The 21,072-nt window shown below is 30.7% G+C and overlaps 14 protein-coding genes across 14 annotated transcripts; 5 read left to right on the top strand and 9 right to left on the bottom strand. All coding sequences in view use genetic code 12, as the record gives it.

The window, feature by feature from the left end:
- Nucleotides 1-51: 51 nt before the first annotated feature.
- QDR3 (Qdr3p) lies at nt 52-2,106 on the top strand (the record flags this gene model as incomplete). The annotated part of the gene is made up of 1 exon (XM_051757540.1): nt 52-2,106. One exon carries the CDS (start codon nt 52-54, stop codon nt 2,104-2,106), a length of 2,055 nt encoding a protein of 684 aa, XP_051614256.1.
- Nucleotides 2,107-2,124: 18 nt separating this feature from the next.
- On the bottom strand, nt 2,125-4,284 carry EXO84 (exocyst subunit; the record flags this gene model as incomplete). Its single annotated transcript, XM_051757539.1, has 1 exon — nt 2,125-4,284. One exon carries the CDS (start codon nt 4,282-4,284, stop codon nt 2,125-2,127), a length of 2,160 nt encoding a protein of 719 aa, XP_051614255.1.
- Nucleotides 4,285-4,714: 430 nt separating this feature from the next.
- On the top strand, nt 4,715-6,310 carry KGF55_002813 (uncharacterized protein; the record flags this gene model as incomplete). Its single annotated transcript, XM_051757538.1, has 1 exon — nt 4,715-6,310. One exon carries the CDS (start codon nt 4,715-4,717, stop codon nt 6,308-6,310), a length of 1,596 nt encoding a protein of 531 aa, XP_051614254.1.
- Nucleotides 6,311-6,399: 89 nt separating this feature from the next.
- KGF55_002812 (uncharacterized protein) lies at nt 6,400-6,747 on the bottom strand (the record flags this gene model as incomplete). Its single annotated transcript, XM_051757537.1, has 1 exon — nt 6,400-6,747. The coding sequence occupies one exon, from the start codon at nt 6,745-6,747 to the stop codon at nt 6,400-6,402; it is 348 nt and encodes a 115-aa protein (XP_051614253.1).
- A 97-nt stretch (nt 6,748-6,844) lies between these two features.
- On the bottom strand, nt 6,845-7,495 carry KGF55_002811 (uncharacterized protein; the record flags this gene model as incomplete). The annotated part of the gene is made up of 1 exon (XM_051757536.1): nt 6,845-7,495. The coding sequence occupies one exon, from the start codon at nt 7,493-7,495 to the stop codon at nt 6,845-6,847; it is 651 nt and encodes a 216-aa protein (XP_051614252.1).
- Nucleotides 7,496-7,633: 138 nt separating this feature from the next.
- Nucleotides 7,634-11,521, top strand: VPS15 (ubiquitin-binding serine/threonine protein kinase; the record flags this gene model as incomplete). The annotated part of the gene is made up of 1 exon (XM_051757535.1): nt 7,634-11,521. The coding sequence occupies one exon, from the start codon at nt 7,634-7,636 to the stop codon at nt 11,519-11,521; it is 3,888 nt and encodes a 1,295-aa protein (XP_051614251.1).
- Nucleotides 11,522-11,529: 8 nt separating this feature from the next.
- FCA1 (cytosine deaminase) lies at nt 11,530-11,985 on the bottom strand (the record flags this gene model as incomplete). The annotated part of the gene is made up of 1 exon (XM_051757534.1): nt 11,530-11,985. One exon carries the CDS (start codon nt 11,983-11,985, stop codon nt 11,530-11,532), a length of 456 nt encoding a protein of 151 aa, XP_051614250.1.
- Nucleotides 11,986-12,494: 509 nt separating this feature from the next.
- Nucleotides 12,495-13,577, bottom strand: KGF55_002808 (TFIIH/NER complex subunit; the record flags this gene model as incomplete). The annotated part of the gene is made up of 1 exon (XM_051757533.1): nt 12,495-13,577. The coding sequence occupies one exon, from the start codon at nt 13,575-13,577 to the stop codon at nt 12,495-12,497; it is 1,083 nt and encodes a 360-aa protein (XP_051614249.1).
- Nucleotides 13,578-14,002: 425 nt separating this feature from the next.
- Nucleotides 14,003-14,856, bottom strand: RPS13 (40S ribosomal protein uS15; the record flags this gene model as incomplete). The annotated part of the gene is made up of 2 exons (XM_051757532.1): nt 14,003-14,430; nt 14,850-14,856. 2 exons carry the CDS (start codon nt 14,854-14,856, stop codon nt 14,003-14,005), a joined length of 435 nt encoding a protein of 144 aa, XP_051614248.1.
- A 241-nt stretch (nt 14,857-15,097) lies between these two features.
- Nucleotides 15,098-15,689, bottom strand: KGF55_002806 (uncharacterized protein; the record flags this gene model as incomplete). Its single annotated transcript, XM_051757530.1, has 4 exons — nt 15,098-15,155; nt 15,213-15,477; nt 15,532-15,628; nt 15,687-15,689. The coding sequence occupies 4 exons, from the start codon at nt 15,687-15,689 to the stop codon at nt 15,098-15,100; spliced, it is 423 nt and encodes a 140-aa protein (XP_051614247.1).
- A 266-nt stretch (nt 15,690-15,955) lies between these two features.
- Nucleotides 15,956-17,655, top strand: CDC14 (phosphoprotein phosphatase; the record flags this gene model as incomplete). Its single annotated transcript, XM_051757529.1, has 2 exons — nt 15,956-16,001; nt 16,061-17,655. 2 exons carry the CDS (start codon nt 15,956-15,958, stop codon nt 17,653-17,655), a joined length of 1,641 nt encoding a protein of 546 aa, XP_051614246.1.
- A 111-nt stretch (nt 17,656-17,766) lies between these two features.
- KGF55_002804 (uncharacterized protein) lies at nt 17,767-18,342 on the bottom strand (the record flags this gene model as incomplete). The annotated part of the gene is made up of 2 exons (XM_051757528.1): nt 17,767-18,270; nt 18,340-18,342. 2 exons carry the CDS (start codon nt 18,340-18,342, stop codon nt 17,767-17,769), a joined length of 507 nt encoding a protein of 168 aa, XP_051614245.1.
- A 131-nt stretch (nt 18,343-18,473) lies between these two features.
- Nucleotides 18,474-20,027, top strand: KGF55_002803 (uncharacterized protein; the record flags this gene model as incomplete). The annotated part of the gene is made up of 1 exon (XM_051757527.1): nt 18,474-20,027. One exon carries the CDS (start codon nt 18,474-18,476, stop codon nt 20,025-20,027), a length of 1,554 nt encoding a protein of 517 aa, XP_051614244.1.
- Nucleotides 20,028-20,133: 106 nt separating this feature from the next.
- On the bottom strand, nt 20,134-20,970 carry KGF55_002802 (RNA polymerase II subunit B1 CTD phosphatase; the record flags this gene model as incomplete). Its single annotated transcript, XM_051757526.1, has 1 exon — nt 20,134-20,970. The coding sequence occupies one exon, from the start codon at nt 20,968-20,970 to the stop codon at nt 20,134-20,136; it is 837 nt and encodes a 278-aa protein (XP_051614243.1).
- Between the last annotated feature and the right edge of the window lie 102 nt (nt 20,971-21,072).

Below are 21,072 nucleotides of genomic sequence, written 5' to 3'. Positions count from 1 at the left end.
TTATGTCAGTTTCAATAAATATATACGAAGTTGCATTAATCCTTATATCAAATGTCAAATAATAATAACAATAATCACCATCATCATCAACATCATGGTATTGACCCACCTATAATTATTGATAATATCAACGAACCACCGGATATTCCAGATAATACGTCACTAGCATCATCAGACTCCGAATCTTCGCAGCAACATAAGCATCAGGTAAATCCCATACAACATAGTAATGAATCTGGCACAGATAATAATGACTATCAGCATCAGATTTTAGGACCATTAGCAGATTTGGAGAGAAGTATAACGTCATTTGAAAATTTACAACGCCAACAAGAACAAGAAAATTTAAAAAAGCAACAATCAAGATTAACTCAAACTACATCAAGAAAAACTTTAAGAGTTCCAAGAGCAGATAAAAGGGGCTTATTTGCATCAATCGTTTTTGTTCCTGAATATCATGATGCCAGAGACTATCCTTCAAAAATCAAATTTTTAATTGTTTTTATAATAGCATTTGCATCAATTACTGGACCAATGGGAACATCAATCATGTTACCTGCTCTTGATGATATAACTGAAAAATTGCACACGACAGGTTCCGAAGTTAATGTATCAGTTGGTATATATCTTTTAGCATTAGGAATTTTCCCTCTTTGGTGGTCATCATTTAGTGAAAAATATGGAAGAAGATCAGTTTATATAATAAGTTTTATTTTATTTGTCGGTTTTTCAATAGGAACTGCATTAGCTCCAAACATCTCTGCATTAATTGTCTTGAGAGTATTACAGGGTGGTTCATCAGCTTCAGTTCAAGCTGTTGGAGCGGGAACAATTGCTGATTTATATGCACCACAAGAAAGAGGTAAGGCTATGGGTTGGTATTATTTAGGACCTTTAATGGGTCCCTTTTTAGCTCCCATTTTAGGTGGGGCGGTATCACAAGCATGGGGTTGGAGAGCAACACAATGGTTATTGATGATTTTTGCTGCTTGTAATTTAATACTAATGACTTTCTTATTACCTGAGACGTTAAGAAAAGCAGATAATATGAATGCTATCAGAAATTTAATGCAACAACAACAAGACGAGAAGGAAAAATTCGATAGCGATTCTAGTGATCAACCACATGAACCACCACAAGCATTAAATGATGAAACATTACAAAGAGTTGCAACTAATTTGAGTCGTAGATCAAGCGCTAGATCAGTAAACTCATATATGGAAGATGGTGACGATGAAGGACCAATCGTTGATCCAGTCATGCCCACATTATCAAGATTATCAACCAATAAATCAACTTATTCTCGTCGATTACAACAAAATTACGTAAATGGAGAAATTCGAAATGCAACTTCAAAAATATCATTACCACAACAAGAATCTAAATGGTCTAATTTCAAGACTAATTCTTATGATTTAATCATAAGACCATTACATTCAACTATTTTATTAAAACATCCCCCAGTAATATTAGTTATAATGTATTCAGGTATATCATTTGCAGTGATTTATTTTTTTAACATGACTATATCATATCAATACGCTAGATCACCTTATAACTTTTCACAAATCATAGTAGGATTAATGTATATACCTAATTCTGTTACATATTTAGCAGCATCAATTATAGGAGGAAGATGGAATGATAGATTATTAAATAAATATGCAGAAAAACATGGTGAATTAGTTCCAGAATCTCGTATTTCTTGGAATATAGTAGTAGCTGTAATTTTATATCCAATGGCTTGTCTAATTTTTGGTTGGACAATTAAATATGGAGAATTTTGGGTTGTACCATTAATAGGAACATCACTTTGTGGATTTGCTTCCATGTTAGTTATTGGAGCAACAGTAACTTATTTAGTTGATACATTACCTGGTAAAGGTGCAACTGGAGTTGCATTGAATAATTTAATTCGTCAAATATTAGCTGCTATAGCCACATTTATTGTTGAACCATTACTTAAAGCAATTGGAGCTGGGATTTTATTTAGTATATTGACTGGGATATTAACTGTTGCTTCGTTAATTTTGGTTTATCTAAAGAAAAGAGGTGGATATTTTAGAGAGCATTACGATTTAATGAAATTATATGACAAGTTATAGATAAATATTTTTATATTATTATTTTAAGTTTATTATTGGTGCAAAGATATAATCGACGTTCAATCCGATTGATTTCAATTCTTCCAATTGTAAATTTAACATTCTTTTAAATTCATCGTATAGCATTTCGTCTTTAATTTGATACTCTGAACCATTAAAAATTAATAAAGTGCCATATAAATGTTTCCTAACTTGTTTGAACAATTTTTGAAATTCTTCTGTGCACCAATCGATTAATCCTGACGAATCAATGTGACTTATATTACTTTGTTTCAAAATCTTTTCTATCTTTGTTGTGTATGCGAGTATTGTCCTTTTAACGATCGAGACATTAATAACCATTAAATTAGATAAATAATTAATGACATCTACCTTTGTGCTACCTTGTAATCCAACTATTAATTTTGATATTGTTTTCGATAAATATAAAGATGTTGATTCAAGGTATGATTGAATACCTGTTTCCAATTGATCCAATTTTTCAAACAAAATCAAAATCAATTCTATTTCATCTAACTTTAATTTAAAAATATTATTTTGTAAATCAAATAGTAAATTTTTGATTATTTCTTCTTTCCTGTTGAATATTTTTAGTTTAGAAACATCAAGTAATAAAGTCTCATCCAGGTCTAAATGTTTAATATATTTTTCAATTTTGTTGAGTTTCTGTTCAATATGAATTAATAAATTTACCGCGTCTGATATCTCATTATGTGATATATTAATATCAACTTCGTCAAGTTTGTCTTCTAATTGTTTTATTTCGTTAAAAAATTGTGACTTACCATTTACTGACACATTTTTACCAAAATCATGTGATTTATTTCTAGAATGGACTTTAGCACTAATGTCATGCAATAAAAATTCACTTGAACTTCTTTTATGACCACCAGCTCCGCTTCCACTGACACGTTTCTCATCTTCGTGTGAACCAGAATTTCTAATACTTTCTCTTAATTGTCTTTTCTCATCTTTTGTTTCATTTGAATGCTCATTTGATCCTGAATCATTTATAAGTCTTTGATTATGCATCATTTCATTTTTACCCTTATTAAATGCTTCTGTAACTTTAATTAAATGATCATATCTATCAGTCAGATAAACATAATTTAAAGATTTTGTCTTGATATTAATGAAATAAAGTGTATCATCTTTTGGTGGTTTGATTTGATTCAAACTTACTTGAGTTAATGGAAAACATTGAATGGCATGTAATCTATTTGATTTCCCACCTGTTGAATCAACAAGTCTCTTTGACGCAATTAGGAGCATGTCATTTAGCACAAACAAATGGCCAGCATTCTTAGGCTTCCATGTTCCTGGATTAACTTCATGCCATCGTCCACTTTCTGCTAATACGTGTCTCCCGGGTATAGGTTGAATGAATTTGGAAGCTCCATCAACATGTTTGAAAAGTGATTGTAACTCTTTTGCCCACATTTTTTCTAGAACTAAAACGGACGATCTATCTTTATTATTTTGTTGTCGATTTTGATTTGACTGTTGTTGCTGTTGTTGCTGATATTGTTGTTGTGGTGCATCATATTCCAGACTTAGTCTTCTTTCAGCAATATCTTTAACTTCGTCAAAAAGTTCAAAAAGATCTTTGGTAGTTGCTCTCATACTATCTAATTCATCTTGAGTGTCTTTCAAATCATTCGTCAATTCTAGGATATTTTTTTGATTCTGGTTTATATTCTGTTTTATATCTCTATCAATTAACTGTTTCTGCTTGACTAAAGATTTGTAATAATCATCTACTTCTGCAGCTGATCCTTGCCCCAATTCATTAATTATTTTCTGCTCAATCGTCGTCGGTTTGTTTGATTCTAATCGGGGTAAAGGTGGAGCACCAGTTGCATCAAATTTTTGATGTTCACCAGCTGAATATTTCCTATGTTGTTGTTGAGCTGCTTGGTGAATACTATATCTTCTATTATGTCTCGAGGGATCGGAAGTTGGAACTCTTAGTAGATTGTTGTTACTATTATTGTGAGCATTATTGGAGTATATATGATTTGGATTCAATTGGTTCTGTTGGTGTTGATTATTGTAATTCGTGTAAGTTCGATTTGTTTCAACTCTATCGAGATTTAAGTTCGCATTCGCATACGGGTTAACAGCTTCTGATTTATTCTGCCATCCTGCTCTGCTTTTTCTATTTCTTAGTTTTTCCATTTCGTTGATCCCATGCAATTGATCTTCAAAAGTGGAAATTAATTCGATGTTAACTGGAGATTAAAATCGGATGAATTTTTGAGAATTGGTAGCCAGAATTTTTTGAATTGGTTAATATAGTAATCGTTTCATGATATTGAAGATAATACAAATCTTAAACTTAAACCAAGATATATTTTGCATAAAAAGAAAAGTTCGACATATTTGTGTTTATGAGTTGAATTCAGATAGACACAGTCAACAATATTAATCAACGACAAAAATAGTGTTCACCGATTTAAATATGGCTGTCTCTTGCATTTTGATAAACTGAACCAGCAGCAAAAAAAAAAAAAATAAATGAAAACATGAAACATTTGAAATTTAAGTCATAACTTACTTACAACAATCAACTTTTATTCATTCGCTTCACAAAATAATACTCAGTCACATGTCACTAACAAGTAAAGAAGTGAATTACCTAATATGGCGATATCTTCAAGAAACAGGATATGATCTCACAGCTTATGCATTTGATCGACAGTCGGATTGTCTGAGCTACGAAAGAAATTCAAATGACGAAATAATAAATAGGATTGAAGTTGGATGTCTAATAGATCTAATACAAAAAGGCATACTATATACCATAGCTGAAACGGAAGCAAAAAGTGACGATCAATACTCTCTACTAGGAGCATTGGTGCAAAAAGAACTAGAAGATACGAATCTAAAGTATCATATTATCAAAGAAAATGGTGTAGACCAAATTAAAGACAACGACCAGGATAAAAATGTCGACATACAAGAGGATACACCTATGGAAGAACCTTCTGAAGTGAAAAATATTATTCCAGAAATAAAGTTTCCTTCCAGTCTATCTTGTGATTGGCATCCATCCAGTGAAGCATTTGCATATGGTAAATCGAATGGAAATGCAATAGTAACAGCAGTAAAAGATGGAAATCTTATTGAGTCAGTCGAAATAAGTCACCCAAGCCTACTAAATATCAAAAATGAGATAAATTATGTATCTTGGTCACCACTAGGTAATTTATTAATAACTTCAGGAGCATTTGGAGAAATTAGAGCTTGGTCACCAGATGGAAGATTGAAAAATATTGCAAATACTATGGAAGAGTTTAATCAAGTCAAATCTAATGTAATAACAAATATACTATGGAGTCAACTGGGGAAATTCGTGGTTACAATAGATAGTGAAAATCAAGTAACAATATGGGATGGACTCACGTTATCATTAGTACAGCGAATAAAAAATGAAGATCATAATGACGCAAATTCAATTCTGACAGCTTGCTGGCTTAGCGATGATAAATTTGCAATAAGTTCTTCTTCCACACACGATATAAAATTATATGATATTAAAAAGGCACCATCTGGGAAAGTCTTTGACTTTCAATATATTGGAGCATTAGTTGGACATCTGAATACAATCACCATAATGAAATTAAATCCTGTGTCAAAACTTCTAGCTACTTGTTCAGATTTTGATTATCAAATTCGAATATGGAATAGTTCTTCAACTCAACCAAGTTTGGATTTAAATGTAAAAACGGAGCTGGTGAAAGTACATGCTTCACCAATAATTGAATTAAATTGGTTACCAATAGAAAATAAAAATTACTTATTGTCAACATCGATGGAAGGAGTGTTAAATGTTTGGGATGCAGAAACTGGTGAGAATTGTAATTCATGTGAATTATTTAAAAACCCCGTGTTTGATCAAGACAGAGACATGTTGGTTTTTATTTCATCTGTTTCACCAAATGGAAAGTTATTGGCTATAGGTGATGATTATGGAAAAATATCAATCTGGAATTTAGATTTCGAAAATTACAAACTACAAGATAAATCTTACATCGAATGCTTAGCTGTATACGATCCTGATGCAAGAGTTAAAATTGATGATAAGGAACAGCGAAATAAAGCTTCCATAGGTTTGTGTGATTTGAAATGGGATCATGAATCAAAAAAATTGATTGGTTCGTACATTGGTTTGGATAGTGTAGTTATATATTACAATAATTAATATCAATTCCATTTTGATGAATTCATCCATTGAAACTCCTGAATTGTGTATTACGTCTAGCTTCTACTCTTCAGTCTTTCGAAATCACTTTAAGTTGCAGTTGAAACAATTGTTTCAGTTGCAACTTGAGCAGCTTTCTTTATAGTTGGATTAGTTTGAGGGAAAATCACATCAATGTAACAAGTCAACACAGCAACTAAAGCAAATACAATTTTCAAAATCGGAGGTTGTGCACCATCCTCTGCTTCTTTGTTTATAGGTTCATTCAAATAACTTTGGATTGATAAAAATAATGCAGCCCAAGATAACATTTTATTTTTCATGAACATAGCTGCCATTGGTAATGATTGTGAGATGATATTTCCAGCATCTTTCCTTGCTTTAGCTGGTACGTGTCTGTATGGAACCACCAACTCTGCTCTTGCCTTTGGTGCCATTTTTTGTAGTTCGAGTTAGGTAGATAAAAGTTGTTAGTTGTTGGTGAAGTTTTATTTTTCAAGTTAATCACGAACACAAAATTAAATCTATTCTAATTTACGATAAACTATCTAGTAGATCGGTCTGTCCATAATATTTACCAACTATTATTATAACCATATAGTAAGTGAATTTAGAGGTTGAATTTGCAGATTTTCCTGCTTCTTTCATTTGTTGTTTCCTCAGAATAGCAGTATTGGCTAAATCTCTCAAAATTGAACATTCATTAGCTTCCAATAAATTATCCAATTTTAAAAAGATCTTCCAAATCCATAAACTCGTATTAACTGTTGTTGATAAAGTTATCCATTTCGTCAAGAAGATCAAAATCTCAAAGCATATCTTTCTATCTAGTGCAAAGATAAAATAATCGATATCTGGAGGTGGATTTTGAAATGATGTTTTCCATTTTAAGTTGTATTGTTTATTGAGTGACGATGGATCTACTACATGCGTTTTAAGTTTCTCTTTTAATGCTATGAATTTATCGTATAGACTGTAATCTCGATTGTGAGATATTTCTATTTCTGAATCCTCCTTATCTTCGATACTAGTATTTTCAGTGTTGGACTCTGTTTCATGATATAGAAGTGACAACGATTGCGCTTCGTGCTTTACGTCTAAAAAATATTTCAAAACTTCAGGATCAACCCCTTCCATTGATAAGGCTGGCTTGCTTATATTGTCTTCATCATCATATGTGTTCATTAAATGGATTAGTTATTTGATTGTCAGAGTGATTCAATTGTTTCAGAAAAATTAATTATAGATCTGTATTATAACCAATTTATTATCTTATCACCTTCAAAAAGAAAAAACTGGATTTACATCAATTCCCCTTGAAAAATGGGACAGAGGTTGTCCTTATTGGCACCATCGGCTCCTACTGTTGCAATATCATCTTACATTGATGCATTGGAAAATTATCGGTATATTGAATTACTAAATAATTCCAGATTTTTAAAAACAATTAAAGCTGTTAATAAAGTAACAGGTCAAATAGTCATCATAAAGCTACTAATAAAACCGTCAACACCGAACTATACGATACAATTACAAAATGTTTTGGAACTACTAGTCAGACAGTCATCAATTCTATACCCATTCAGAAATGTTTTGACGTGGCATAAATTACTTGAAACTGATAGAGCTGGATATTTAATTCGAGAAATAGCGAAAATCAATCTATATGATAAATTATCACTACGACCGTTTCTAGAACCAATCGAAAAATTGTCTATAACATTTCAATTGTTGAAAGTTGTAAATGAATTGCATTCTTTAAATATTCATCACGGAGACTTGAGATTAGAAAATATATTAGTTACATCGTGGAATTGGATACTATTGTCAGATTTTGCTAGTTTAATCAAACCCACATATATACCCGAGGATAATCCTAACCAATTTCTGTTTTACTTTGATAGCTCAGATCGAAGAGTATGCTACATTGCCCCAGAACGATTTTACAATAGTCAAGACAATCCAAAACATGTACTGAATATCGAGGACAACGGAAAATTTAATTTAAAGAACAGCGTGACAGACGAAATGGATTTATTCAGCTTAGGTTGCGTGATTGCCGAATTATGGACAGATGGTGAACCCATTTTTACATTATCTCAACTTTTTAAATATATAAAAAATGACTACGTACCCGATCTTTCAAGCATTCAAAATCCATTAATTATTGAATTGATAAAAAAATTATTGAAAGTCAATCCAAGTGAGAGATCCAGTGCAAGAGAATTGCTCGAAGAGTATAGAGGTACTTGTTTTCCAGAGTACTTTTACACATTTCTTTACGAGTTCATGGACAACTTTAATAACCTTGAGGATAGTGATGCGAAATTGAATTATATTTACGAAAACTTTGGTGAAATTAGTAAAAACCTAAATTTTGAATATACCGACTCAACTGAAGAAGATGCTGTACTACCCGTTAGATTAAATTTACCAGGAATGCCTTCTAATTACAGGATAAAACAAAAGAAAGAAACGGACGATTCCGCACTTATGGTACTAAATATGGTTTCATCATTACTCAGAACCCTCAAACATGTTGAATCAAAACAAAAATTTTGTGTTTTAATTTTAGCCTTGTCTGAACAAATAAATGATGAGGCAAAACTAGACAGATCATTACCGTATTTATGCTCCATATTAGATGAGTATATAGAATCTCCTCACACGTCATCTGCAAAATTAGTTTGTTTAGCGTTACGGTCCATGACGACCTTAATTATGACATGTTCATACATCACACCTATAAATGTTTTGTTATTTTCAGAATATATACTACCTAAAATTACGAGTTTGTTACTAGTTAAGGCTGATTATCAACCACAGAAATTCATTAGTTCAACAATTGCTATATGTATACCTTTTTTAGCTACATCTGCAAAAAAATTCTGGTCAATGTCCAAAGCATTCACCACAAGTAATATATCAAATACCTCACAGATTGCAATACCCACAATACAAATCACAAAAGATCAATTAGATCAAAAATTTAAAGATATAGCAATATCCCTATTAACAGACCAAGCTTCTTCCGTCAAAATAAGCTTACTTGAAAACATTTTACCCCTTTGTCAATTTTTTGGTAGAGATAAAACGAATGATATTATATTACCACATTTAATTTCATATTTGAATGATCCTGACCCAAATTTAAGATTAGCATTCCTTTCATCTATTTTGAAAATTGGTCCCTATATTGGTGTATTTTCATTTGAACAATATTTATTACCACTACTACTTCAAACCTTAAATGAAAGAGATCAGTTTGTTGCTTTAAAAGTACTTGAAATATTTAATGCATTTGTACTGCAAAAATTGATAAACTCAAAATTGGAGTTCAACGCATTGGAAATTTATTCAGAGTTGTTATCAAATTCCATTTGTTTATTATTACATCCTAATGAATGGATACGGCAGTCGGTTATCAATTTGATTATTTCAATAAGTCGAAACTTGGATGATGCTGATAAGTACTGTTTCTTATATCCAATAATTAAAAGTTTTTTACAATACGATATATTTGAGATTAAATGGAGTTCCTTATACCCAAGTATAGCAAGACAATTGAATAAACAAATTTTTGATTTGGCTACTACATGGGCTACGAAATCAACTAATAAATCCTTATTTTGGCAAAATAAAAGAAATACCAAAGCTATTCCATTGAATGCAATGGGAAAATCCGTGTATTTACCTAAATTTTCTGAAGCTTCTTACAAAAGTAAAGAAAATTCACCATTAAGTCCTGAAGATAAACAATGGTTACTCAAACTAAAGTCGGTCGGATTTGATGACAAATGGTTATGGAAAATTTTTGTCTTGAAAGACTATATTCAGCATATTAGCAAAGTCCCACCATTACCCTCAACTTCATTTGAACAAATATTGATAGCACCAAGAACCTATTTTTTGGATGTAATTTATAAATTTGAAAAATTGACTCCGTTAAATGGAGTAAGGAATGAAAATTTCGTGGTAAAGCAAGAGGATTCGGTGTCCTTGAAAAGCCTTGAATTGAATCTTCACAATTCATTGATCTTGCCTAACTTGGAGAGAGTGACAGCTTCGGTGCAAACAATAGAAGCTAATATATTTGGTGAAATGGAGTCAAGTAATGGGAGTAAGCCAGCAAGAGCTTTGGCCAATAATTCTAACACTTTGCATAAAACCTTCAAGACTGGTAATTCAAGCTCCAAGGTTATTACTTGTTTATTCACACACACATATGATGGGGAAAATCCATTCATCATAAATCATTTACAGAATTTATCATTAATTCCAACTCTCACAGATTTTCCTGAATTCGGAAGACTTGTGAAATCGAAAACTATAGAAACATCTACAACATTGAATGAAATAAACGTCCATAGAACAAGTGAAGAAGTGGACTCAATTACGTGCATGTCTGTTTCAATTACTTCTGAATTTTTCGTCACTGGTTCAGAAAATGGTTTTCTAAAAATATGGGATATTTCCAAGTTGGAACAAATTAACAGGTTTAAAAATGCAGAACAATCACTAAAATTAAACACAAAGATTACAACAATCACATTTTTACATGATCGATTGTGTATCATTGTCTCCACAAAAGATGGTATTTTAAGAGTTTTCAGAATCGATGTTAGTAGAAACAAAAATAGAAAGATAGTGAAATATTTGAAACCTGTATTAATACGTGAGGCTCATACAAGTACCATAATTACTAATGTTTTGAACAATGATAATTACATATTTGTTGTTGATCTTCAACTGAAAATTAATGTTTTTGATGTCACGACTATGGAAAAATTATTTGTTTTGCAAAATCCCTTATCGTTTGGAGTGATAACCTCATTTATAACAGGAAGCAATAAAATCAGTTGGATTTTAGTCGCAACTAAATTGGGAATTTTAACATTGTGGGATTTAAGGTTCAAAATTCTTTTAAAATCTTTTCAAATTCAAATCGAATCCAATGGTCACGTATCTGTAATTAACGAAATAGATAAACTTGAAATGATTGAAAATAAATCAATCGTATCTCGAGATAATCAATTGATATCCATCAAAATTGAAAAACTATCTATGACAATAATTTTCGAAGTTGCATCCTTAGATTGTAAAAAGATTATTCAAAACAATTCAGTCCAAAGTTATAAATGTAAATTGGTTGAAATTGATAGTAAGAAAATGGATATCGATGAAATGATCGATAATTTGAGTTTAGGTTAATACATATTTTAATCCTCACCAATATCTTCATACCAGAGTTCTGGTTTCTCTTTGATGAATTTAGCCATAAGTTCTTTACAATCTTGATCATTCAAATTTATGACTTCAACCCCGTTTTGCTCTAACCAATCATGTGGGCCTTTGAAATTTGTATCTTCTCCACAAACTAAGGTCGGTATTTTATAAAGCAAAACACTTCCACTACACATTGGACAAGCTGATAAAGTAGTATATAAGATGCAATCTTTATATACACTGGCTGGTAATCTTCCTGCTCTTTCTAACACACAAATTTCACCATGTAATGTAGCAGATTGCTTTTGAACTCTCATGTTATGTCCTCGAGATATAATTGTTCCATCTTTTTTGATTAAACACCCACCTATTGGTATTCCTCCTTCATTATATGATTTCCGTGCTTCTTCGTAAGCTATTTTCATTCCTAATTTATGATCCAAAGTCATTTTGAGTTGAAAGTATTATGTTCTAACGATTGGCAGCTATTGAAAGAAGAGTTTTAAAACACGAAATTTTTGAAAAAAATGAATGGGATGAGATCAATAACGAAAGGTCCGTCGTGTTTTATCTATCGTTAGTTTATGACCAAAAGAAAGTATGAAGAAGAGCCAAGACTTCAAGAAGATATAAATGTGGAACTAATATTCGACTGTCCTTACTGTTCGAAGACTTCAAAAGACGAAGAATCGTTCAATCTCCACATATTTAATTTTCATGAATACGAGTGTATATCTTGCAACAAAATATTTCCCTCAAATCAGTTTTTGACTTTACATATCGAAGAAAACCATGATTGTATGAATCAATTGACACAAGAAAGAGTTGGATTCAAATTAAATTGTTTTGAAATTAGGTGTAATGACAATTTTCCTACCAAAGAAACAAGAATTTCTCATTTAATTAAAGTACATAATTATCCATTAGACTATCCATTTAATGTGGTGAATGATGGTATCTAACCAACTTCTTTAACAGAATTATCAAGTTTCCTTTTTTTCTTATTTATTATGATTTGAGGATCTTTGGTCAATTGTTGAACAATTTTAGAGTCAAATTCACTTGAACAAGCTGGACATTTATTTTCCGACGGTATATAGCTCATAATACATAAACAAATTGAACAGACATAACCTAAATCAACTGGTTTTTTGGTTAAGAAACAACTTGCTTTGTAATTAACTTGCGTATCTGTTGGCAATATTACGTATGGTCTTAAATTAGGTTCTATGAAAAACGCTGTAGACAATATTTGTATTATACCATTTGGGTCAATAATCTTTAAGTATATTCCATTTGTTGCATCACTTGCTTGCTGTAAATATGATGAATCTTTGTTACCCAATTTCAAGATATCTATTGATACTTTTAACTTCTGTGCGGTGAATATACAATTCATTAAAGGAATATAGTTTAATGAATCATCATTATCATTTGCAGACACTATCAATACGCGGGACTTCATTGAAGCTGTAGATTGAGCTGTTGTTGATGATGAAGAATTTATTTGATTTGTAGGATTTAATGTAGATGATGTCGTTATCGCTGAGGCTGTTGTTGTACTAATACTTTGATCTAGCGTTAGCATTCTATTTGTATATGTCAAAGCCAAACTTATTGCGCCAGTAATTGTGGAGGAAAGGTGTTTTTTGCCTTTTGAATCATCCTGCAATTTTTTACTAGTGATTTCAATGAACTTATTCAATTCACTTAAAACAACGTCGTCAACATTCTTGAATTGTCTGTACATTCCTTTGGAAATATTTGAGCTTTTGCTAGTAGCATTGGGATTGGGGTATAGGAATTTAGAACGATATGGTGAACTTGCAATGAATGCAACTTGATTTGAATTATTTATTGATAGATGACTGTTTAAAAATACTAGCAATGATTTTGTAACGTCTCGTAAGGTGACTTGATTTCGTAGATTGTACCAACCAATCGGTGAGACGTCTAATATTATGGTTAATAACGAAGGGTCATCGTTTGAAGCTGAATCTAGTGAAGTTTCTGTGAATATTCGTTCAGTTATTGCCTCCATTTTATGATGTGAAACAATTTGCAATAAATGTAATATTATTAAAAAAATACATGTTTATTCGATCGCGTATTTCAATGTTTAACAATATTCTGAAACTAATGTTTCAACAATCTTCTACATGCAAATTGGGAGACATTTGGCAAAGACCTAATATAGCCTTTTAGTTAATTATAATGGTTTATGATCCAAGAAATTCACCAAGCCTTTGTTAGTCCCAGGACTAAATTTCAATTATTGAAACTATTCGAAATTTACAAGAATAATCATTTCTTAAGAAAAACAGAGACAAGTTCACGACTCTCGAGAGACGAATATAATATCCCGGTTAAACCAATGTAATTATGAAATATTCATCAAACAATTAAAGACCTAGAAATACAAAAAAATTTTGAAAAAAAAATTGATGTTTTGATTGATAAAGGAAATTAAGCAACTAAAGCTGAAGCAGTAGCTGATTCATATTTCCAGTTTGGTGGTAAGACTGATACGGTTCTATAGTATCTAGCTAATCTGTGGATTCTTGATTCAATTAAAATTAATCTGAATTTTGAATCTTTATCTTTTCTGTTTCTTTCTAAATGTTTTCTGACTGAAACAGCTTTTTTAATTAAAAAGTATAAATCTTCTGGAATTTCTGGAGCTAAACCATTTGATTTTAAAATTCTTAAAATTTTATTACCAGTGACAACTTTAGTTTGTGAAACACCATGGGCATCTCTTAAAATAACACCAATTGAAGATGGAGTTAAACCTTTTCTAGCATATTTAATAACTTGTTCAACAACATCATCTGATGATAATTTGAACCATGATGGTGGGTTTCTTGAATATGGAATAGCAGATGAAGAAATACCTTTACCCTTTAAAAAAATTGTTAGTATGATCATTCAGAGATAAAGGAAAAAACCATGACAAAAGTAAAACAATAATTCATCGAGTAAGCTAAAATAATTCTGCATCTTTAAAACGTAGGAACCGTAGTTTACCTACTTCTTGGTGTATCAAAAAAATTTTGGATTTTCGACGATATTGTAATTCCTCAACAATGAGAAAGATAGTCAATTGTTCAAGTTATCAAATACTCAAAGCGTATATAGTAACAATTCTAGGTTCATAATTTCGACCGTAAGTGAATCATTTACTTTGAATAAGACTCTTGCAACAATTTAAACTGACCATAATTTTCATTGATGATATTGAAACAGATTCTAAATATTTGTAATGTTATGATTGCTTCGTTGATTAAAATTTTACATACAGATGAATGCATACGACCCATGACGACTGATTATTTTATTTGATGTATATGTGGATGAAGTAGAGTTGGATATGATAATTAGAAAGAAAAAAAAATTTCAATACATCTAAAAAGTGAAAAATTATCGAGAAGTCTTGGTCATATTGCACTACTTCTCGCAACTAAATTATGAAAATTATGTGCAGTATTTTATCATTTAAATATTTTACCCGGATCTACAAAATATGGTAGCTCTCGCTATCTACATTGATGTAGCCAATGTTTAGGATATTTGAGTTTCCAAATCTTCGAACTCCTCTTCATCAGATATTTTGATTAATCTAAATTCAATTTGTTAGTATCAATTGATTCACGCCAAATCCTTCAAAATAACATACTTTGATACACCAGCTTTGTCTCTGAAATTTTCAACTGCACCAGCAAATAACATTTTTTTATCATTTGGAGTTGTTGGAGGCAACCAGTATAACATGACCAAAGGTATTTGTAGTCGACCATCTTTTGTTTTCAATGGATATGATAATATTATATATCTTGGTGCATTGTCTGGTAATTCTTGAATTAAATCTTCTATTGAGTTTAATGGATTCTCTTCTATATCTTCATCTTCTTTAACTTCATATGTATCTTTGTCGATTGTATCTATGAAAGGCTTGTTAGTATTTAGAATTTACTTTCACAAGTTGGATAGCATACATATTAATGCTTGTATATTATTAACTCTAGCACTTTGAAATCTAAATTTTTTCAACCTAGCTAGGGTTTCTGATGAGAAAGAATATAAATTTGATGACTATAATAACAAGTTAGTTGAAAAACTTTGATTAATGGTACGAATAAATAATACTTACCATTCTCTCTAAGTCTTAATACGTGATAAAGAGGGAGGGTCCTGTTAAGCAATTGAGTAGTTGATTAACAATTGTACTGGTTATTGTGAAGTGGGAATTAAGTAAGTCGTGTATTACCTTACAAAAATTTCCGAATTGAGACAGATCAAAACAAATAGAAATTTATAAACAAAACAAAATAATTGAAGTATCAAATCATAACAATCATAGTTCAGCATCTTTTTGCAATAAAGTAACACAACTTCAAGAAAAGACCATAACTTCGAAAGATGGGGAAAAATAAGATTACTGTTCCATTAATTGAATTTTTGAAAAGTATGTTGAATTGCGACCGTGTTTCAATCAATCAAGTTTACTAACCGTGTTTTGTTTAGATAGAGTTTATCTTGGAGCATACGATTATGTACCATCGGATACGAAAGACCTTGTATATTTCACTGTTGAAGACACATTACCGTATCATTCATTCCATTTAGATTTTGGTCCTTTGAACATAAGTAATTTATATCGCTTTGCCGTAGTTTTACATAATATATTAAATGATGATTTAAATCAAGGTAAAGGTGTTGTATTTTATTCATCCACTTCTCCTCAACAAAGAACTAATGCGGCTTGCTTGTTATGTTGCTATATGATATTAGTTCAAGCTTGGTCGCCTCATCAAGTATTACAACCAATTGCACAATTTGATCCCCCATTTGCAAGTTTTAGAGATGCAGGATATTCAAATGCTGACTATGAAATAACTATACAAGATGTTGTTTATGGAATGTGGAGAGCAAAACAAAGGAGCTTAATTGATTTGACTTCTTTCAATCTTGAAGAGTATGAGCAATATGAAAGAGTGGATCAAGGTGATTTTAATGTCATTTCAAAAGATTTTATTGCATTTGCTTCACCACAACAAAGTAAAAAATCCAATTCTTTAAATCAACCATTTAAAAAAGTGTTATCTTATTTCCAAAACAACAATGTTCAACTTGTTGTAAGATTAAATTCTCATTTATATGATGCTAAAGAGTTCACTTCAAGAAATATTAAGCATATTGATATGATTTTTGATGATGGTACTTGTCCTACTTTGGAGTATGTGCAAAAATTTATTGGAGCAGCTGAGTGTGTAATAAATAAAGGTGGAAAAATTGCTGTCCATTGTAAGGCAGGATTAGGAAGAACCGGATGTTTAATTGGAGCTCATTTAATATATACACATGGATTTACAGCAAACGAATGTATTGCATATATGAGAATGATCAGACCAGGAATGGTTGTTGGACCCCAACAGCATTGGTTATATTTGAATCAAAATTATTTTAGGGATTGGAGATATACTATGGTATTAGATAATAGACCTGATGAATTTATTGGTGGTTATTTCCCATTGTGTTCATATGATGAATTTAAACAAAGAATGAAAGAACAAAAACGATTAGCATTAAAGGAACAACAGCAACAACTTCAGCAACAAAACTCCTCGTTTGCTGCAGTGGATTCATCTTTCACAAATACTCCGATTAGAAGACGGAAAATAAGTGGAGCATTAGCTTCGAAGATTCAAACTGCAGTTCCAATGATATCACCTGGTCAACCAAGAAAATATATAGAGGAATCAGATGATGAACAAAATGATATTGCAATAACTAGTAATTCAGATGATGAAAATGTAATGGAAGGGATTATTAGAAGTACACCAGCAAAAGAAAGCACTCCACATTCAGAGAGAAGAATATTACGTTCCATATCAGCAAACACTCATCAACAACCAATTCAATTAACTAAAACTACTACTACAACAACAACAAGGGTCGTAAGTACAACATTATCATCATCACCTAATAGTAATGGATCACCAACTAATGGATTAAAAATAAATAAGGCTAGATCAATTAAGCCTAGAATTGGCCTGGGAACTCCAAATTCAACAAGAGTGAGTTCAGGAGGGGTTAGAAAAATAAGTGGTAAAAAGTAGGCAAATAAAGATTGATCCAAAATACTATTCAAAAATATCATTAGAATTCATTTTTAGTTCTTGTCATTGTATTATACAAATCCACATTCTTTTGAATTTATAACCTAAATTTTACTCTTCCGAAGCAACTGCTTCAACTATATTAAAATCTTCTTCGTCGTTGGTTACAAACGCCAAGATTTGAAAATCCTTGAATTGAACATCATCAATATTCTCTTCATTTAATGGAACCCACTTGTTGTCATAAGGAGATGAGATATCTTTTGGAAAAGCCAATCGTATATTCTCGGGCTCGACCTTGACGGTGGTGATGTCAATTTCTTCATTAATTTCGAATTCAGATTTAGGAACTGGTATATTATCTTCATCTAACAATTCATCATTCTCTTGCTTTATTTGTGAAACTTCGTCATCGATCTCAGATTTCGGTACGGGAATATCATCTTCATCTATTTCTTCTTTTACTTCAGTTGTAGATTGTACTCCACCTGAATTATTTATTGTCTTGGCTAATTCATTTTGAATTGATTGTATGTTGATCTGTTGTAATGTTAAAGTATATGTGATTTTACCATTTTTTAATTTGAGAATAGTTATATCTGCAACTGTCTTTTTCTTTGGCGGCTAGTATTAAATAGTTAGTATATTGAGATACTCTTGGATCAAACTTGAGGTTCATCATACCATTCTATTTGCTGATTTTTCACTGTCAGAGTTGATGTTTCAATTATTTTAAGTTTAAAATACATACCGCGTAATTTTTCAGATTATCCAAAACTATTAATAAGATCTGTTACTAAGCATTTAACGAAAATGATATGACAAATCAATTGATCAGATCAGTTAACCAACTCAAGAAAAGACCAGATTATGTGAAATCGATATGTCAGTTATATAAAGAGTTACTTCGCAAAAGTTTAAAATTGAAAAATCTGCCCTCATTACCTAAAAATAATATTATTGCATTGACTTTGAAAGTTGGCTTATATGAAAAATTTACCAAACGATATACAAATCCTGAAAAAATTAGCGAAGTGTTACTAAATGGTATACGGTTGAATAATATATTGGAAGAAGCGTTAAGAACAAAGAAATGGCTGGCATTGCAAGAATTTATTGATCAAGAACAGAATGAAAATTGGCTATTGCAACAAAGAAGAAGTTCATTTTTAAAACATTCAAAAGAACTACAAGAGAAAAATATAAACAATCTCCGTGGTAAAGAAAAGACTTTAGCAATGTCAAGAAGGAGGAAGAAAAAGATTTCAGTGTCACCACCAAAAGATCGACATGAAGTTTCGGATTATGTTAAGAAAGGTTTTGAAAAAGCCCAAATGGATGGTCAATCATTAATTCTAAGATACTTGAATCAGTTGCAATATGATGGAAAAATTCCTAATCCTCATTTGTTACCATACACTGAAGAAACATTTACAGCAGCTGGAGATAATTATAATCAGAAACATATAATAAATGGAGCCTCCCAAAAAATAATAAATGAAGCATTTGATCAAGAATATATAGAGTCAATCTTAATACCAAATTTAGAATTTGAATTAAATAATTTGGAAATTGAAAGACTTTTGAAAATTTTAAATGAAAAAGGACCATACCAAGCAACAGCCAAACAGACATCAGCAGGAGTAGTAACTATGCCATTTATAGAAACACCAACTCATGATTTTATACATAGACCTAAACTTGCAAAGTTGATTAAACAACAAGTTTTATGGTATAGGATTCGTAAAATCTGGGAATCAAGTAGTAATTTGAAAGAAGAAAATAGACAAAAAAATGGAGGATACCCAGTAAAGGGATCAAGAGGGTTTGGAGTTGATGAGATTATAAAACCAAGATCGTTTTATCAGGAATTAGCTGAAGGTGAAGAATTGTTTGAATTATTTACGGAAATTGAAAGAAGAAAAATAAAAAATTTAAATGATGATACTGAAATTGATTTTAAAAAATTTGATTGGTGTAGTGATTTAGATTTTGTTTCTGAATATATTGACAAAAAATTAGAAGGTTATTTGAATGAAGGTAAATCAATGAACTTATTGCAATTACAAACTAAGTTACAAAACAAATTCAACAAGAAATATGATTCAAAAGTTGAAAGATTTAAAAAGCTTTTAAAACAGTTGAAAGAGGATCGTGTTTTCAAGCATAGTGAGATTGTTTCATTACCTGTTACCACTCCATTGAGAAGCAATTTACCGAAAATTGATAAATTTCCAATTGAAGATCGAATCGGACGTGGTAAAAAAGTTAGTGACTATTTAAAATCTAACAAGTTTAAACATTTTGAATTTGGTAATCAATTAACGAAGAGAATTAACGAGATCATGACCATTGTTGCCAAAAAATACTAATAATAATACACATCTTGTTTATATTTTAATATGTATATACATTTAGAGTAACGCAAATCATTAAATCATTATCATACGCATTATCGTCATAATCATTTCAATTCTTTTATACCACATATCCTCCAAAACTTTTATCGGAAGTTACATAACCTTCAACTTTATTTGAAGTTGTTTTTGTATTTAAATCTTCATCTTCATCATCACTTTCAATAACAGCTTCATTTATTTGATGACCATTTAAATCATCTGTTTCCTTTTCCACAATCTCGAAATCTTCAATTAATTTTATCAATTGATTAGTTTCATCATTCATTTCATCTTCATGTACATTTAATCCATTCATTAAAGCAATAACTTCAGCCATTGATTTACCTTGTTGTTTTAATTCTTTATGTTTAGCAATAACTTCTTCTAATAATGTAATTGAATTTTCATACCAATTTGAAGGACCTTGAAAAGGTAGAATCACAAGTATATTATTTCTTGCAAATAAAGCTTCTGTACTTAATTGATTTCTATAAAATATACTTGATTGATAATGTTCTTTACAACAATATTGACTCATATAAGTATTTGGTAAAATAATAGAAGGTTTTCTATTATATATTTGATATTTAGTTGAAGCTCCACTTTCTAATAATGAAGAAGCTGTAGTTGTACCATTTGAATTTAAACTTAATCTTCTAACCAACAGTTTTGGTTGCAAATTACATAAAAAATAACCACATTTATGTTCAATATTTCTTTCTTCAATTATATCATTATATGATTCAACAGTTAAAAATCTAGATAAAAATTTTAATAGATTGAAATCAATATAAGTATCAATTAATATTTCTGTAATTAATAATGAGATTTTTAAACTTTCTTGAGGAGATAATAATTCTTTACCTTGATATGGTCTTAAATATGGTAGGAATGAATCTAGTGTTAGTAACTCCATATTTCATAAACTTTATACTCTAAACTTTTTCCAAAATTGATTTGTGGTAGTTGTGGTGAACGTTGAGCCTGTTTTAAATTATAAAGTGGTACAATTGGTGAA

This window comes from Candida pseudojiufengensis (genome assembly GCF_024610245.1).
Source record: "Candida pseudojiufengensis strain CBS 10847 chromosome Unknown scaffold4, whole genome shotgun sequence".
NCBI classification, from domain to species: Eukaryota; Fungi; Ascomycota; class Pichiomycetes; order Serinales; family Debaryomycetaceae; genus Lodderomyces; species Lodderomyces pseudojiufengensis.
The sequence above is the reverse complement of the archived record's forward strand: the minus strand, read 5'-3'. Positions and strand labels throughout refer to the sequence as shown.